The sequence below is a fragment of the Panthera uncia genome, chromosome D4, assembly GCF_023721935.1.
Source record: "Panthera uncia isolate 11264 chromosome D4, Puncia_PCG_1.0, whole genome shotgun sequence".
NCBI lineage: Eukaryota > Metazoa > Chordata > Mammalia > Carnivora > Felidae > Panthera > Panthera uncia.
In genome coordinates this window covers 70,714,060-70,734,049 of record NC_064807.1, presented here as the reverse complement: position 1 = coordinate 70,734,049, position 19,990 = coordinate 70,714,060, and the positions used below count along the sequence as shown (strand labels likewise).

Sequence of the window (19,990 nt, the reverse complement as noted above, 5' to 3'; positions counted from 1 at the left end):
GCTGCACATACATAAACCAAACAACAACAACTTAAAACAAAACAAAACAAAACCCAGAACCTTGCAAACTGTTAACAGACTAATAGACTATCAGCTAGAGGGCTGGACTAGATGAACAGGAAAGTCTGTCTCACCTCTGACGTTCTATGACAGAAGACAGATGCCACATGTGCTTTCCCCCACGTGCACATGTGTGTGTGTGTGTGTGTGTGTGTGTGTGTGTGTACATGTGCAGGCATGAGGGGGGGTAATAAAAAGTTGAAAAGTGGTACATTAAAATCATTCAAGTTACCATTTCTTATGTGATTCAGGATGATGTTTCCAGTGTTAAGAAATGATGGATATCCTCCTCTACACTAAGAAAAGAAAAACACATCCAGAATAGCGAAAATATTAGGACACAGCTTTGTTGTTATCATTTGGAACATACAGCCACATAGAAAATATTTAAAATGTTAAATAAAAGCACTGCGTTTCTCATTTAAGCAGTTACAGTGAACAGACTTTTGTCAGTCACAGCCGAGCAACAGGGGACCTTGGAAAAGGTTACACTTGGAACCTATCCAAAAGAGACTCTCTCCATCTGGAAGAGGTTTGCTGTGCTTCAGAATGGAAAACTAAGCAAACGCAAAACAACCTATTAACTATTCTATTGCTAAATTTAAAGCAAACATGCTTGTCGTGTTGAAAATTTAATTTAGAGTTTAAATTGCAAGGAAACTTGGGGCACAGATAAACCTTTATACTGTCAGGAAGGAACTGAGCATTAAGGCCAATGATACTCAACATTCCTGGGTCTTTTCAAGTCCTTCCAGTGCAAGCGAATGAAAAACCAAACCACACAACCCAGCTTCAGTTCTAACGTTGACATTAGACTCCAGAAGTAATTAATTAGCTTTTTGTTTTTTTAATGCTTCTATTCCCTTAATACCTGAATTTAAAACTTCGAGCACAGCTAAAGAAATCACTCTCACTCCCCCAGGCCAGCTTCCTGCTGTTCCAACTGGACCACTCTTGTATTCGAAAACAAGATTTGTTTTCCCTGGTCTCATTTTAAAACACAGATATAGATTCTGTAATTTTCTAACTTGGCACCTGTTAGTTCTGAATTAGAGGAGCAGGGACAAGCACATGGGATGGCCTCAACAAAGGTCTAGTTCAGGCTTTCAGACCCCAAAACAGAAGTGGGGACCCCTTTGCCTTTTCTCACTTAGAAGAAAAGGACTCTCTCAGAATAGTGTTTTAGGTGGTAGCAGAGGAAATTGAGGGCCATTTAAATTTTATTTGTAAGGAATGTATCTGAATTTTCTATTTATACTATAATGAACACTGCATTACTTCAGTAATAAAAATGAAAAAACACAATGCTGTCAAACGGCAATTATTTTCAGGTACATTTTCTTACATTAGGGAAGCCCATTCATGCGAGGACCTAGGGCACTTTCAGATATGTGGCTTCTAACCATGTTACCTATTTAAAAGCATATATTTCCTTCTTCTGGTGGGTAAATGATCTGATATTTAATACCCCAGAGTCCCTTGAAATTATATTAAGCAAAAATTGCTTTTTAAACCAAACTTTGTAGGCTAGAATAGTACATAGATGGTTTATTTCCTGAATGCTTGTCATAACTAAAAATTCTTTCTGTATCTTAACGTGTATCTAATTCCAAAATTCCACAACGTTTCCCCTCAAAATTCCCTATAGTTTCCTGGCATTTGGTGCTATAGAATAGAAGGTTGAAGCCAGAAAGCTCTTTTGTTTTCTGAGAGGCAACTGGTGACTTTCTGGCTGGATATGCCTGCAGGATTCTTCATTCTCTGGCCTTGGTAGTTTGACATTTTTTGCCAGGACATGCTTAGGTACAGGTCTCTTTGGTTTTATTTTATTTTTTGACCAGGAATGCAGTGAGTCCTTTCTAGTTTTTCCATCAGGAAAGCAAAACTCAGGAATGTTAGCTAACGTTCTGTCTTCCAAATCCATTAATCTCTCCCCATTGTTTTCATCTCTTCTTTCTTTTGAAAGAATATTAGGAAGAAAATCTCGAGTCTGTCCTTCACATTATTGATTTGTGTTTCTAAGCTCAGTTGTGTTCTTTTCTGCTTCCAGCGCGGATTGTAATCTGATGTGTTTTAGCTTCCTTGAAATCCTTCTAAGCATTCTTCTTTTTCATTTTATTCTACCTCCTTTTTCTCTGAACCAGTCCCATTCTGACATAACTTGCTTCACAGAAGCAATTCTTCTGTTCTTTCAGTTACAACAAGAAGAGCCCTACACATTTGTTTCTTGCAGGAGACCACTTTCATTTTCAAATGCTCTTGGAAGCTGTTTATTTCACCTGGTTCAGTCATTTTTTTTTTATATACCCCGTCTTGCTTTTTTTTCTCTATACTCATCCTTAAATATGGTCGTCTCTTCCCAGATCCAGGACTTGCCTTTGGTTGTGCTATCTGTCCACACTGAGTATTCTGTCAACACTCTTCTGTGGATACATGTGGTGGTGGGTAACGAGATGTGCATACTTCCAAGTCCAATTTCAAGTTTAATGCTTTTCTATTGAAGTGGCATTCTTTTCCATCCTATTGCCTGGTTTCCTGGTTCTCTGAACTGATATTGTACGTGAAAAATTACAGTATTTGCATGTTCCGCAATTAGTTGTATCTGTCCTCACCTAAAGGACATTTTTCACAGAATGTACCAGGCCTCTAAGAGATCCCTCTGCTTTCTGCTCACATTTTGGGCCTAGGGTTTGGAGTTGTGGACTGAATGAGGAGGAGGTGGGGCAGGGAGAAGGGTGGTGGGATGGAGAACCTTCATGGTCTGCTTCCTGGTTAAGAGGAAGGATCAGTCAGTTATTTTTCTGGCTCGGGAGACCTGATCCTGAGCAAGGAGGCAGGACATGGTTGGTGAAGAAAATGAGTTATTAGATATCTTTCAAAGTTTTAAATTCACAGTATGTCCATTTCATGACATGAAGTCAGAGAAAAAAGTGAGCTACAGCCTGGAAGATTTTCCCTCAATCCACCACCATATGCCTCATAAATTGTACCAATTCCTTCTAGATTCTAGAACTGAGATTCGGCCTTCTTTGGGGTCTCTATGAGTATTTCTTTGGGAAGTTAGGAGCTCAGTGGGGGCTTCTGACAGCCAGATGTCATTCTTCCAGATGCAGTTCAATAATTAATTTTTAAAAACCCAAATCTTCCCAGCTATGGTATGGAAGAAAGAGTTCTGGATTAATTTTCTAGTACTGAATCTACTTACTGTCTTGCTGATCTTCGATGGCCCCTTAAATATCTCTGGGCTTCAATTTCCTTGTAGGTAAAATGAGGGGATTTGACTACATGATCTCAGAGGTACTTATAGCCTATTGTTTTTTAAGTCTCAAAACAGAAAATAAAAATGCCCTGATAAAGGAAAGAAGAATACAAAACAAAAGACTAAGGTAAGTATATTTTGCTATGAGGGTGCTTTACCCTAAGGATTATAAAAATCCTTTGACACCAAAATTAAAAAGCAAAAGTAAAAAACACGAGCATATAATTGTGACATAGGTTAGGTAGTTCTTTACATTTTATTCAGTGATAACAGTGTCAAAACAGGTGCAGAAAGTAAACTACTTGACTCTTATTAGAATAAACTGGCATGATCATCTGCCCTTTGGATTAGAGAACAGATAATACGAGTTATTTATTGAATAAAGACAGAAACTTATCACTATGCAGAAAGTTCACAGAAAACCATCAGGCCTCCTAGGAACTACTGAATCATACTAATGACCAACAGATTAGTAAGAGAGTGCATACAAGGTGTGCCACAGTATGTCTTGAGAAATGAAGTATTCCCAAACAAACAAATTGTGTTTAATTTTTTAAAGGTTCTGTGATAAATGGACCTCTGTGGCCCTGAGGAAGACAGTTTTCTCTAATGGACTGAGCACTATATTTGAAGCCAGAAGACCCTGGGTCCAAACTTAATTTCTCCTTATTAGCTCTGTGACACTTTGGGAAATTTACTTAACTTCTCTGAGCCTTGGTTTCTCAATAAGTAACATGGGAATAATTAGACCTACCTTGCAGAGCTGTTGTGAGGTTAGATGAGAATATGAGGCAGCTGTCAGGAAGCACTTACCATAATGTTAGTCAAATGTGAACCTTCTAGAAACTTATTTGAACTGTAACAATAACTACAGTTAAATGCAAATTAATCATATCAGTTATATTGACTATAAAATATTTAGGAGCCCAATCTCATCTCAATGGGGGTCTATTTAAATGCTTTTAATAGTAATGTAAGCAATATGCATCCAATATAACCCAGTGATCTTTTTGTTTTGGTTTTAGTAAATATTTCCTGAAATTATTAACTTCCATATGAGCTGCACTAGATAAATAATAAAGCACTTTAATTGAGCATAGAAGTCTGATTCTGATCAACAACTAAACATGAGAAGCAACTCTGGTTTCCTTGGATCATAAAGAACTGGAAACACTCAAAATCATAACAAACTTTGCCAGAAGGAGGGGCAGCCTCCCATAAAGGAATTTTGGGAAATCCAGTGATGTCAGGAGTCAGGGATATGGAATACATAGGAATTCCCAGAGATAAGTTAATCACCCACATGCCCACATGGCGTCCTCCTCTCTCACAAAAGGAGCTCAGCCATAGGTCACCACCAATCTCTCCCTCCACTCATGGTTTTGCTAAGGTGATTAATCTATATGGGGGAAAGAAAACAACAAAGATTTTTCAGAACACTGACTAAATACAATTGAATGTTTTTCTCTTAATACAGAGCATTAAACATCCAATCCCAAAGCAAAAACATTTAAAGACATATGTGAATTTGAATATCTGTGAATTGTTAACAGTTTCTAAATGTGCATGGGCCTTTACTTAGATGAAACTGGAGCTCATGTAGAGAAGATGAGGTAACTTTGAGGTCTTTGTTGTCTGCATTTATTGGTGCCTAAAGGTAATAGGTTACTAGCTCAACAAGGTTTAGCAATCCAGATGTCAGTAAAAGCAACAAAGTGATGCATGCTGATAAGCACAATATTTAAACATCCTGTTTCCTTTATTTAAGTAATTAAAGTGTGGCCAGCATTAGCCTAGGCTGAGAAAAGCAATCAAATATTCTGTTGCCTAGAAATAGCAAAAAATAATTTTAGAAGTTGTGAAAACTGAAAATTGAAGAAAACTGTTATTCTAGAAGAAAGTGTTCCGGTACAGCAAGAAACTTCTTAAAATTTAGGAGATTCACTGCATGACCTTGAGGAATTAGGAATCTTGCTTCCAAGTTTTGCCACTTCCTAACTATATGGGCTTGAGGAATTGTGATACTGTTCACGTTGGAGATGATCCATTGCAACAATCCCGCTTTATTATAGTTGATGGAAGTGAGACCAGAATTGCCAAGTGAGTGGTGAAGGAACTCCCAATCAAGTCCTCTTCCTACTACAGAAAAGGGCTTCAGCTTCTAAATGAAGGTTATTTTGTCCAGATTTTCCCAATGACGGTCTATGAACATGCTGAGAGAGTGGTATAGTGCTTGATGCTTTTAATAAGGTCGAATTTAAATAAAAATCAAAGGAATAGAATTTCACATTTCTTCAAACACCATTTATCAGTTAGGGCAGATTAATACAGCATATAATCCAAGGAGAGCTGGGAAACGCCACACAACCAAGGAGACCATTTCGTTCACAACTTTGGTTAGGTTCTTCCATATTACTCCCCTTTGCAAACACACTAGACAATGCAAAAGCTTTCTCATAAAGCCTCTTAAGGCATCTCCATTCTTCACTAGTTTTTGCTTACAGCTGAGGTATCAGGGCTGGGCTGTGTTGGAGGTAGAATTTATGGGCATAAATGTGACCAGATTATCAGGTTTGGTTTCCTCTTCAAGTTTAACAGTTTAAAGGAGAGAGAATCTCCACAATGGAAGAAATAATTGATGTAATGCAGATTAGTTGAATATTATTATTATTCTTACCAAAAATTGTAGCTAAAATAGCTAACGTACTGCATGCTTCCTATGCACCTAGTACCGTATTAAATAAAGCCTTTATGTTTAGCGGGATCATACCCTTCAAGCTGATTCCCTATCATCTCTGCTGGAATAAACTTCCAAGGGGAGGCCTGCTAGATTCTGGAGAGGAGGTACCTAGCAAGCAGGGCTCACTTAAGAGCAGATGCAGCAGGTGCTGGGGGCAAGAGTTCACCCAAAGCACTCAGTCCACAGGTACTCTCCTAATATCTGTAGCCCTACAGTTCCTGATGCAAAGCCAGAGGCAACTTGTGCTTAGATGAGCTTGTGAATTCCTGATATTCATTCCCACTTTTGAGTAAAATAAGTAAATAAAGGGAAGTGGAGAAAATGCCCTTAATCTCCCCGCTTCTTTTTCTTGGGATTCTCCTTTCTCCTGGCTTAGGGAAGAGGAGAAAATCATGGCATTCCCAGCGGGCATGATTTAGAGCTGGCTGGAAAGGCTGAATGCCAACTAGAACTAGCTACTCTGGCCCCACTTCAGATCCTCCGAGGATGGACGTGGCCGTATAAAGGAACAGGTGCTTTGCCATTTTAGCAGGTCTACCAAGTGTTACCACATATAAATTTAAAGTATGTGTTGCATACGCACACGTCTAACACAAATACATAACAAAGCACCTAGTACAATGTGTGGCACAGAGGAGCACTTGATATGTGTTTTCTTTCTCACTTTTGCGCTCCTCAAGGGAGGCATGTAATGCACGGCATTTATGATGCTGAGATACAGTTCTTTCATTCCATCAGATAGCACTGAAGATTCCACCTCCTGATTTTTTGTTATAACCATTCACTTCAGAACGCTGGGGATTTATAACACATCAGATAGTGATAAGCAACAAATGTGAGGCAGAGGTGGTTATTCAGCTGATGAAAAGCCACTCTCAACAGAAAGATGACAACCTCTGGGTCAGTTATTGCTACTTACAGAAATGTTATAATCTGAAAAGATCCCGGAGATCCCTAATGGCGACTTCTTCTCAATTCTATTTAAAATAAAGATGGAGGTTTTATTCAATTAGGCTGTAGGCTGTGTCTGCCCAATAGTTCACATGGGTTATATTTCTGTTTAAGTGCAGAACTGACAGAAAATATGACCATCTGCCTTCCACGAACAAAATAGCCTTTGGGTGTTTAGCAAACTAAAGAAAACTGTACCTAATGTTTTGTGTCTCTTTTTAAGCAAAATCCTAAAATCACTATAGGAAATCACAACAGAACAGTACGCAATATCAAGTCATAACACTGATTATTCAGTATTGCCTGTTATTTATATACACATGGAGACATACCAAAATTAACCCATATTCAGGAAAGATCAACTAGTAAACAAAATTATAAATGTGCAGTTTAACTAAAAAGGGAAAAACATTAAACCTTAAGGCAGCATTGGCTGAGTCTTTTCTGGTAAGGGAAGTATTACATATTTCAATGACTGGTGAATGATATTTAAGAACGATTAATTAAAATAAATACTAAAATAATGTTTTGAAAAAGAAACAGGACTGATTTTAGGACTCTTATAAAATGAATTTATATTGGAATTTTAATTTTGGATTAGAAAGCACACGCAGGAGCATACTGGTATAAAGCTGTAGCAGTCTTTCCTCAAATACAAAATACAGATTTCTGGAAATTATTATTAATTACCACTCTTTGGGCTCCTTTCTCAGTTATCATTCAGAGTAGTTATTAGAAAATTCTGCTGATGTTTCAACAGCATGTGTTCAGGTTGAAGTTTACCTGAGTGAAATGATTTCAAGCTGCATTAATAGCCTGTCATCGTGCTCTGATTCTCACAACTACGTCCAAAATGCTGAGCCTGCTTACCTGGTAGGCTGCCTACGTCATCATGTCCCAAGCAGTGGTGCCAACCTCAAATGATGACATCTACTGTGGCTGAAAGAGTCATACTTTGAGAAACATATTTCAAAGCTCTTTAATGAACACATTTTGGGGTTTTCTTTGCACCTTGCCTTGTTGGATTTTCCTGGTTAAGCTGAAAAATTACCATTAGTTGTTTTACAGATCCAGTGCTAGATGCTGACAGAAACAACTGTGTGACACAAAGAACAGATTAAAGACAGTTCCAAAAAAACTTTCGAATGAAAACAGCTTTCACGTGGTACTGAGAAATAAAACGTAGGCACTTCTGCTTCAGGAGGTTTTCTTATTTTGATCACAGATCGCTTTCCCAAGCTACTTTTTTTTTTTCCACTACTGGAAATTCCCTCACGATACAAACCATCTAGTTCACCGGAAACCTTGCTCTCATAAACATCTTCTGGTGCATTAATCTTTTTCCATAAAATTAAAACTGCCTCCGTTGATGCAGGAATCAAGTTGCTCCTGTGCTGACAGCAGTGGGGGGCAGCCCCCCGCCTCTCTTATCAGCACTACTGAGTGCAGCCCCACCAGCTTCTAGCAACCAAAGCTGCTTGCTCTGCAGAACCAAGTCATCCATCAACAAGACACAGAGAGGAGTGTCGAGTGCAATTTTTCTCCTGGAAACAGTTAACATGTCTGCCTCTCTCCTTCCAGTTCCTTACTGTGAGTGTAATTCAACAAAGTATATATAGTCTTCATAACATTCTAAAGCTACTAGGCTACTGGGAGTTTTTTTAATGACTACTTAAACAGTCTCCTTTTTCTTCCTCTTTTTTTTTTTTTTTTTTTTTGAGAAAAATCTGTGCTAAAAAGGCACTAGATAAGATGAACTTCCTCCACTTTTGTGTATGGAACAATTATACATTGTGTTAGATTCTATTATTTAACAAAGGTGACACACATTTGGATAAAATACCCTAATTACTCAGACCCATCTACTTTCAGTTAAAAAAAAGAACAAACCCGAAGTCAAAGAAACAGCAGGTCACACTGACAGAGACCAGCCTGACCTTGATGTCACAATCGTCCCCTGCCACCTTGGAGCTCTGGCCCTGGCTGCCTGAGGGAGCTCCCTCCCATCAGGGTAAGCAGGGCAGTGGCCTGGACCCAGGGAAGACTCATTGACAGCAACTGTGGGAGCCAAGTCTCCTAGAGACCTGAGTAAATGAGACAAAGGTGAAGTTCTCACAGTTTTCCAGCTTGACCTTCTTGGCTAAGTTTGGGACAATTCCCCGAAGAGAGCGCAGTCCCATCCTCTGTTCCTCATACCATACGCTGCCCATGTCTGTGGCCTCCTTCCTGGCTGTAAGGTAGAAAGGGGACTTGGCCTCCATTTGGGTGGGCGGCCGGTGGATGTACATATACTTGTAGAGGAGGCAGTAAGGGCACTGTTTGTGTCCCCGGGAATGCTCATGGTAGATTTTCCCATGACACACTCTAGTGGAACCACTCCGGCTCTCCCGCTTGACACTGTCTGTCCGGGCAAAATAGGGCTGGTTCTGTGGGTCTTTGAGCAGCTCAATGTCACCATACATCAGATCTGCATGCTCCTGCAGTGTCCTCATGTTCAGGTACTGGCTGTTGTACTTGACCACAGTGGACAAGAGAGTAATGGGGCTGTCATCCCCTAGACACCCTGCCTGCCACATCTCCTCCTCATCAGAAAGAGAAAAGTAGACAATATTGCGAGAACGAGCACCTGACATCCCTGCCTTGCTCAGCACCCACAGCTTCTCCTTGAGTTTCTTGGTGGAAGAGCTGAAGGTGCTGCTGGTGATGGAAAAGCCCACACCTGCATTCTTCAGGATGCGGTCCAGGCCCCGGCGGATGGCGTGCAGCGAGGTGGCCAGGAAGTCGGAGCCGTCACTCTTCTTAACGGTGACGTAAAAATTCTCGAGCAGCTCGTTCAACTTCGCCGCGGGGATCTCAAATGAGACAAACACTGAGGTTACATATTTGAGGACACCCAAAGAGTCAGACCCCTTCCTTCTCCTGATCCTCACCAGGGGCTGTATTGTGGACAAGACATTTTGTGGTCTCTAGAGGGTTGACTCCTCAGCATGAGACAGTGAAAGAACTTCAAGCAGAAGATCTTGGTTCCACACTCGTAAGCTAAGTGTTTCAAGCAGCAAAATGGGACATAATACTCAAGATCTACTCAAAGAATTACTGTAATGCTTAAATAAAGTAGGGGATGGGGGTGCCTGGGTGGCTCAGTCGGTTGAGCGTCTGACTTCGGCTCAGGTCATGATCTCGCGGTCCATGAGTTCAAGCCCCATGTCGGGCTCTGTGCTGACAGCTCAGAGCCTGGAGCCTGCTTCGGATTCTGTGTCTCCCTCTCTCTCTGCCCCTCCCCCACTCATGCTGGCTCTTTCTCTTTCTCTGTCAAAAATAAGTAAACATTAAAAAATTTAAAAAAAAAAGTAGGGGATGTGAAGTGGTTTGTAAACAGTGAAGAACGCATATACACGTATATCTATATAAATATTCATATGTATACTAGTTACTGTTATTGGCCTTTGTAACTTTCACTATTCTGTTCCTCTCTGGAAGCCCCTTTTTCTCCAGAAGCCCCTTCTTCTCTTTTCTAGCAAATCATTTCCTTCTCTCTCCTTTGGGAAAATTCAACCATTCTTTCTGAAGAATTTGTGAACTAAATTTACAGACTGAATCATCCAGCATTAATTTCCTCAAAATCTGCACATACGATTGGGTCCTGCTGGCACTAAACACTGGGCCATTAGGGAAAGGCGATGGGCATGTCTGGGTTGCAGAGCAAGTTAATGACCTTGATTCTTCACTTGAACACATCTGAATAGGTCCAGAAATATCACTGGCTTAATGACCCATAGGGTTGCAATATCAATACTTCTTCAAAAAACATGAAAAGCTTAATGACTGCACTGACAATTAGAGAGAGCTTCTCAGTTGGATGTGGTAGGAGAAGAAGGAAGCCTGGCCAGTAAGACAGCTTTATTTTCAAGAAGGAGCTAGACAGAGAAAACCAGACTTTGCTCATAGTCATTTCAGGCCGACTACACATTCTAGGACAAAAGAAAGTCTCAACAGAAAACTTTTTAAAAGTAGAAACTGTACAGGTAACACTCATTCTTCTAATAGCCCTTGGGTCAAAGAGAAAATAAAAAGTGAGTTAGAGATTAAAAATGAACCAAACTGAAAACATTCCAAATCAAAATGCATGAGATTTGCTAAATACACTCTCATAACATCATACTCTTGAATGACTTTGTTAGAAAATTGTCCTGAAAATAAGCAAACTGATTATTTAGCTGAAAAAGCTAGAGAAAGTAAACCAAATGAAAAAATAATAGAGCGAATCATGGGGTACCTGGGTGGCTTAGTCGGTTAAGTATCCGACTCTTGATCTCAGATCCAGTCTTAATCTCAGGGTTATGAGTTCAAGCCCTGCACTGTGCTCACACTGGACATGAAGCCTACTTTAAAAAAAAAATAGAGGGGTGCCTGGGTGGCTCAGTCAGTTACGCCTCTGACTCTTGATTTTGGCTCCAGTCATGATCTCATGGTTCAGGGAACTGAACCCCATGTTGGGCTCTGAGCGGATGGTGTGGAACCTGCTTGGGATTCCCTCTCTTTCCCTCTCTCTCTGCCCCTTCCCTGCTTGCTCTCTCTCTCTCTCAAAAATAAACTTAAAAAAACAATAGCGTGAATCAATAAAAAATAAAACATAAATTAATGAACTAGAAAAGATATAAATTGGGATAGATTAAAAAGTGAAAATATGTAGGGGTGCTTAGCTGGCTCAGTTGGAAGAGCATTCAACTCTTGATCTCCAGGTTGTGAGTTTGACCTCCATGTTGGGTGTAGAGGCTACTTAAATAAATTTTTTAAAAAGCTTAAAAAATGAAAATATGAGGTAACTGGGTGGCTCAGTCGGTCAAGCCACTGAGCTCAGGTCATGATCTCATGGTTCATGGGTTCAAGCCCACAAAGGGCTATCCTCTGTCAGCATCAAGCAGACTTTGGATCCTCTGTTCCCCTCTTTCTCTGCCCCTCCCCCACTTGCATACTCACTCTCTCTCTCCCTCTCAAAAATAAACATATTTTAAAAATTGAAAATATGTAATCTTTGGAGAGACCTACTCTGACAAACTTCTAGTGGTTGTGACAGCAAGAAAGAGAAAGAAGAAGAAAGGAAATATACATTTAAATAACATTAGGAATGAGAAAGACAGTAAACTATAGAAAATGAATCAATAATATGAAAGAACATTATATACTTTGTACATATTAACTTGAAAATCTAGGTAACCTGAATAATTTTCTAGCAAAATGCAAATTACCAAAGTTAGTTCAATAGGAGGTAAAAGATCTGAAGAGCCCCCAAAATATGGTGAATGATGGTCAGGGATGTATATCACTCCTAAGGAGTTGGCTTTATGGAGTCTATTCAGCTTTTGCATTTAAACAGTTTTGGAGCATAGGAAAAAGAAAGTTTCTTCATTTTTTTCTACTCCAAATCTAGCAGATATATAATAAAAAGTGTATGAATATAAAGGTAAACAGACAATGTTTGTTTTGCACAGTGCCAGGTTAAAGTAAGGCATGTTTAAAGTGTGCATGTTAGAACCGTGCAAAGCGAGAACAAGGCTCCAACACACGGCTCTGATATGCACGAGCAGCAATTAACATGGTACCATGGAAAACAAGGGCTGCCTCTATTATCAAATCAGATTCAGAACTGCAGGAAAGCAATACTACATGGAGACAAGTAGGGATTGTTGCAGAGTGTAAACATGATTCGGTCTTAATAAACATGTTAATATCATTGACTTACTCATAGAGAAACTAACATGGACTTGCTGAGTACTGAAAAATGACTTGAAAGTATGATATCCATTTGAAATTTTCTTTTTTTTTTTTTTTGTTTATTTATTTTTGAGAGAGAGAGACAGAGCGTGAGCGGGGGAGGGCCAGAGAGAGGGAGACACAGAATCCGAAGCAGGCTCCAGGCTCTGAGCTGTCAGCACAGAGCCCCACACAGGGCTCGAACCACGAACCATGAGAACATGACCTGAGCCGAAGTCGGACGCCCAACCGACTGAGCCACCCAGGCGCCCCTCCATTTGAAATTTTTAAGAATTCAAATTAAATTTAGATTGGAAGAAAAAAAATCCAATCCTCTTACTATGATGAAGAGTATTTTACAAACCAGAACTATAAATATTATACCTATGATGGAAATGTTAGAAATTTTTTTTTATAATGTCAGGAATAGGATGAACTTGCTGAATATAATTACTGTTATATAACACACTGTTCTGGAGGTCCTAGCCAACCAGGCAAGACAAGAAAAAAAATGACACACACACACACACACACACACACACACACACACACGTGTGTGTGTGTGTATGTATATGTGTATACTAAAGGAAGACGATAAAAATATAATTGTTTTCTGATAATCTGATTGTTGGTCTAGGAAATTTCCAAGAGATTCAGCTGAAAAGCCATCAGTGGGATAGTTATATGCAAAATATAAAAATGCAACAGCTTTCTTACATACCAGTAAAATACCAGTTAAAACAACTATGACTCCCAAACTTAACTGGTTTCAGATTTTTATGTTGTCACTTGCAACTCCCTACTTGCAGGTGTTAACCTCTCTTTGTATTAGTTGGGATTCCTTTGGTCGCAAGAGATAAGCCAAATCTGAACAAGCCTCGGCAGGGATGTCAGCATTAGTGGTCTCCAAGACCATCGGGACTCTTCTCCCATCTCCGCTTCTCTGTGTAGAGTGGCTTTCTTTATATAGCGTACAATATAACCCCCCAGCACTCCCTAAGGTTTGCATCTTACAGCTTCAGGTACTGGCAATGTTCCAACTCTTATTTTCAACAGAAAAAAATCTAAAGAAAGGATTCTGGTTGGCCCACTCCTGATCCAAACATCCAACCAAAAGGTAGGCTGTTGTACTAACATGATGGCTTCTTCAGTAACAATTGGGACTAGAGGAATGGCTCCTTAATAAGGGATGTTGAGAAAAAAGTCTTTTGCCTGTAGTACTTAAAAACAACACAAGACACGACAAGAAACCAACCAACCTCTGATAGCTTCCTGTTGCCCTTAGACTAAATTTCAAACTGTTCACCTTGTAAGCAAGTCTTTACATAATTTGCTTTCACCCTCTGGTACACTGGTTGCAAAGACAGCCACAACTGCTCCCCTCCCTGTTCCCACCCCTCTCTGCAATGCTGCTCCTCCCATCAAGAGGTGGAACCTATTCTTCCCATCCTTGGAATCTGGGCTGGCCATGACTTCTCTTGACTAAAGAACATGGCAAAAGTTAACTGTGTGTGAATTCCAAACTTAGGCCTCAAGAGATGCTGCTTTCATCTGCTTTGGTCTTATAGGTTCCAACAGGTTGTGCTTTCATCAGCTTAGTACATAATGTTACCAAGTGAGGAAGCCCAGTTAGACCATGTAACATGTGAAGCAGAGACAAGCTGTCTCCCATCTAATACCCTGCACCCACATGTTAGATACTCCAAGTGACCAGTAGAAGAACTACCCAGCTAAGAACAACCCATAGAATCATGAGCAAATAAAATGTATGTTGCTTTAAGCCACTAAGCTTTTGAGTGGTTTGTTATGCAGCTATCATTAACTGGTACACATACTATTTCTCTAGCCTAATCTGCTGTTTTCTCTGTATATGATTTTCCAGCCTCACTGAACTCTGTGCCATTCACAGGAACCATCAGGTACTCTTACGCCTCTAAGTCTTTGCACTCTGCTTCCTATGTCCAGAATGCCTTTTTCTTCTAACCTTCTCTACTTGGAAAATCTCTCTTATTTCAGATCTAGCTCAAATTCTGCTGTCTACATAAAGGCTTTTCCAGCTTCCCTAAGCAAAGTTACTCTCTCACCTAGGATCCCACAACACTTAATTTAATTTTTTATTATGGCCTTCTCTCTATTGCAGAGCTTCTTATCTATTTTTATGTCTGCTTCTCAAAATGGACTGAGAGCTCCCTGAAGGCAAGAATGACATCTTACACATGACCACGTCTTCAACACACAGCAGAACGCCTGCAATACATCAGTGATCCACAATGAACTGATAAACACAGTTAAGTCAATGAATTTACCTCACAGCCAGGACAGCCAAACTGACTTAAGATGCAGAATGTTTTTCTTGATTTACATAGAATACCACAGATTACAAAGTAAAACCACAGCAAAAGCAATTCCTGGAGAAATGTCGAGTCATACAACTTATATTGTATGTACGTAAGAAACCATTCATTCTGGCCCACGTTGGCTGCCTCCTTAGTTTTCTCAGACTGAATTTTGGTTGGTGGTTATTTGTCCAGGTTACCAAGGTCTTTAAATTTGTTATAAAGACATCACATGAAACTATTTTTCTTCATTAATGACTCTGTATAGAATCACCATGTCAAAATTCACCATGGATTATAAACTTGGTTTCTTTGATGTCAAAATGACCAAAGAGAAGTAAGAAAGAGCATGGTCATGGAGTTGATGACTCCAGAAAGAACAGAGTAAGAAAAGGCTGACTTGCATGGCAAGTTCCAAAACTACACAGTAATCTTTGACACTTGAAAGAGTTATAAGACAAGCCAATGAAGAGTTACTTTTGGGGAATGTCTCAAATCCCTCTGTGGATAATCTTACCTAGGAGGATGAAAAAAGTGGAGAAATGTTTATGAACTACAAGTACTCTTCTAGGAAAATAAAATGAATCCTGAAGTAACCATTGCTGACAACAAAAATTTACTTCATTCTTGCAGTTACCAAATTTTAATTTATTCAGAAAGATAAGTGTGGAACTTCAAGATGCTCTATTTTCCAATGAGTGAGTCTAGGTCACTGAAATAGCAACCTTGAGGGAGATGGGTCAGGGAGGATCAGATCACACCTGTGAAAATAACTTGTATGAAAAATACTATGTGAAACTCACACAGTAGGCAACAGAGTGAGACTGGATGGTACACCCCACTTATTTAGATGATATTTTGAAGTCTGATTTGACTCCTTGCTTTCTCCCTTGAACAAACAACTAAATTTGAGGCTCACCAGCTACCAAATCATGATCAAGAGCTGTTACCTACCTTGTCTGCTGTCAACTGTAACTATCTTTAAAGACACATCTAGATTAAAAATATCTTGGGGTACCTTGGTGGCTCAATCGACTGAGTGTCTGACTCTTGATTCCAACTCAGGTCATGATCTTGCGATTTGTGGGTTTGATCACCGTGTCGGGCTCTGTGCTGCTTGGGATTCTTTCTGCCTGTCTCTCTGCCCCCTCTCCCATGCATGTGCGTGCACTCTCCCTCTCTTAAAATAAGCAAGTTTGCTTAAAATAAGCATATATATACATATATATACACACACATTGAGACCAAGAAGGTGAGACTAAAGAATATGGATTTTGGATGCCACAATTCCTTCTTTTTATTAAATATTGGCTAATCCTTTAAGATACTGGCCTCTTTCTTAAGTTATTAAAAATGTTTATTTTGAGTGGCCCATGTGAATAGATTACAGAGGACTGAAATACATCTTCTTTCTCACCCATTATTCCTCTAGCTAACACAGGGGACACTAAGAAATACCAGCGCAGGGGCGGTAAGGCACACTCTACCAGACAGATGGGACATTTTCTTCACCTGGGTTGCAAAACTTATCTAATCCTTAGAGAGTGTGGAGAAATTAGGTTCTTTTCAGGGATTCCTGCATGGGAATGTAAAGGTTTCCAGTAAGAGACAACTGTCTTCATAGTGACTTCACAAAGTTTAAGAGACAAGACCCTCTAGCCTAGAAAAGTTTAGTAGGGATGAAGAAATTGTGATGGGGTATGTGAGAACAGTGAATTTTAAAATTATGAATAAAGGTGAAGTGGTTATATTTTACTGATTTTTTATTATGGTAAAATACATACAACATTTACCATCTTAACCATATATAATTATACAATGCAGTGGCATTAAGTACGTTTGTAACATTGCACAACCACTACCACTATTCATTTCCAGAACTTCTTCATCATTCCAAACTGTACTCATTCGACAATAACTCCACACTTCCTCCTCCCCCAGCCCCGGGTAACCTCTATCATACCTTCCATCTTTATGACCTTGCTTCTTCTAGATATCTTACATAAATGGAATAATACATACTTGTCCTTTTGTTTCTGACTTTTTTCAGTTAGTATAACATTTTCTAGGTTCATTCACACTATAAGCATCTGTCAGTACTTCACTTCTCTTTATTGCCAAATAATATTCCATCGTATGGATATGCCACATTTTATCTATTCATCTGCTCATGCCATTTGGGTTACTCCTACGTTTTGGCTATTGTGAATAAGGCTACAAAAAGTATGCTTGAACTCAGATTTTTCACAGATATATATGTTTTTAATTTTCTGGGTATATGCATAGGAGTGGAATTGCTGGGTGAAAGAGTAACTCTATGTTCAAAAACTTGTGGGGAAATGCCAGATTGTTTCCAAAGGAGCTATACCATTTTATATTCCCACCAGAAGTGTAAGAGGCTTCCAATTTCTCTACATCTGCACCAACACTTGTTATTATCTTTTTACCAAATGTTATTATTATAGTCTTTCTATTGGATGTGAAATGGAATCTCATGTGGTTTTGATTTGCATTTCCTTGATGTCTAATGAAGTTGAGTGTTTTTTCATGTGCTCATTGGCCATTTGTTTATCTTTTTTTTTTTTTTTTTTTTTGCTTATCTTCTTTATGATAACTGTTTAATGTCTTGTCTAATTCTAAAATCTGTTAGATCTGGGTTGGTTTTGATTGATTCATTCTTTTAAGGGGTATGTTCTTGCTTCTTTGCATGTCCAATAATTTTTGACAGACATTGTGAATTTTATTTCTTTGGTTCTGTATATATTTATGTGCCTATAAATATTCTTAAGCTTTGTTCTGGGACACAGTTAAGTTACTTGAAAAATCATTCAATCCTTCTATGTCTTGCCTTTTTTTTTTTTTACTTAAAAAATTGTGATATAAATGACACATAACACTATATTAGTTTCAGATGTACAACACAATGATTCAATGTTTGTATATACTGAAAAATGATTACCATAGTCTAGCTAACATCCATCATCACACATAGTTAAATTTTTTGTATCGTAATGGGAACTTTTAAGATCTACTCTCTTAGCAACTTTCAAATATACAATACAGTGTTATCAACTATTGTCACCAAACTGTACATCATATTCCCACGACTTATTTATTTTATAACTGGAAGTTTAAACCTTTTGACCACCTTCCCCATTTTACTCTCCTTCCCAATGCCCCTCCCCACCACCTCCAGCAAACACATTCTTTTCTATTTGTCTATGAGTTTGGGTGTTTTGTTGTTATTGTTGTTGTTGTTATTTTGTTTTGCTTTTAGATTCCACATATAAGTGAGATCTTAAGGCATTTGTCTTTCTCTGTCTGACTTACTTCACCTAGCATAATGCCCTCTGGGTCCATTCATGTTGTTGCAAATGACAGGATTTCCTTCTTTTTTATAGCTGAGTAATATCCCATTGTGTATATATGCACCACATTTTTTTTTTATCCATTCATCCATTGATGGACACTTAGGTTGCTTCCATGTCTCGGCTATTGTAAATAATGGTGCAATGAACATGAGGGTGCCTAAATCTTTTTGTTTTTGTTTCCTTCAGATACCCGGAAGTGGAATTGATGGACCATACGGTAATTCCATTTTTAATGTCTTGAGGAACCTCTATTCTGTTTCCCATAGTGGCTACACTAATTTACATTCCAACAATAAAGCACAAGGGTTCCCTTTCCACATTCTCACTAACACCTGTTATTTCCTGTCTTTTTGATATTAGCCATTCTGACAGGTATGAGGTGGTATCTCATTGTGGTTTTGATTTGCATTTCCCTGATGATTAGTGATGCTAGCACCTTTTCATGCACTTGGGTCTAGCTTTTAAGATTTGTTGGGTGGGATTAGAACAGAGCTTGGTCTAGAGCGAACTATTCTCTACATCTGATACAAGACCTTTCTCAGTACTCTCATTTGTTACCTTTCTCTAAAGGATTTGTTGCTATCTGTTCTGTTGAAAACACTTTGTTGCACATATTGTGCTCAGTTTTCTGGTTGTTATAGCAGAAGGGTAATTTTGGGCCCTTTTTCTCTTATGGCCACAAGTGGAAATTTTTTGTTATTTTCAAATCTGCTGGATTATTTTGATCAGTATGTTGTTGCTTGCTCATTTTTATAATTCTTATCATTTCTGTAAATATTTCATATATATTAGTCTATAATCTACTGCCTAAAGTCCTTGGTGTCTAAATCTATTGCTTGCTGTGTCTATGCAACCTCATTCATAGTGATCTATTTCCTTGAGTGGCTGGTGTTTTTGTTTTTTTTTTTTTAACTGTTTATTTTTGACAGAGGGAGTGTGAGACAGGGAGTGGCAAAAAGAGAGGGAGACAGAAAATCTAAAGCAGGCTCTCTGCTGTCAGTATAGAGCCCACTGTGGAGCTCGAACCCATGAACCGTGAGATCATGCCCTAAGAAGAAGTTGGTTGCTTAACTGACTGAGCCACCTAGGCACCCCTCCTCCCCCTAACCTTTATTAATGAACACATATTTAGCTGACTTTAATCTGCAAAAAAACTAAACCCCTACCTTTTGGGTGTTTCACTTCAAAGATTATTAGCATATGACTCGGTGAGGAGACAAATGTAGGGCCTAGAACCTCTTAACGCTCCTTTCAGTGTCCTCTCCTAAATCCAGGATTCTTCAGTGATTTATCTGTCTCTTCCCTTCCTTAATGATGTTATACATCTAAACCCTCAGGAGAACCCTGCCTTTCATACGTGCTACTGCTCACTGCTCACTGCTCCAGTTCCAGCTGTCTTGTGTGTGTGTGTGTGTGTGTGTGTGTGTGTCCGAGTGTGTGCACGTGCACATGCACACTGTGGATGTTTCCTCTCCTTTTTGCAAGTAGAGCAGAAAGGCCCCTCACAGTATCTATAGCA

The 19,990-nt window shown here is 39.1% G+C and overlaps 1 protein-coding gene across 2 annotated transcripts in view; it reads right to left on the bottom strand.

The window, feature by feature from the left end:
• Window positions 1-387: 387 nt before the first annotated feature.
• Window positions 388-19,990, bottom strand: part of KIAA1958 (KIAA1958 ortholog) — a 158,011-nt gene continuing 138,408 nt past the window's right edge. For both annotated transcript variants that reach the window (XM_049636192.1, XM_049636182.1), the window contains one exon: window positions 388-9,862. In XM_049636192.1, the coding sequence (XP_049492149.1) occupies window positions 9,056-9,862 (807 nt within the window). In that variant the 3' untranslated portion in view covers window positions 388-9,055. The remainder of the gene's footprint in view (window positions 9,863-19,990) is intronic.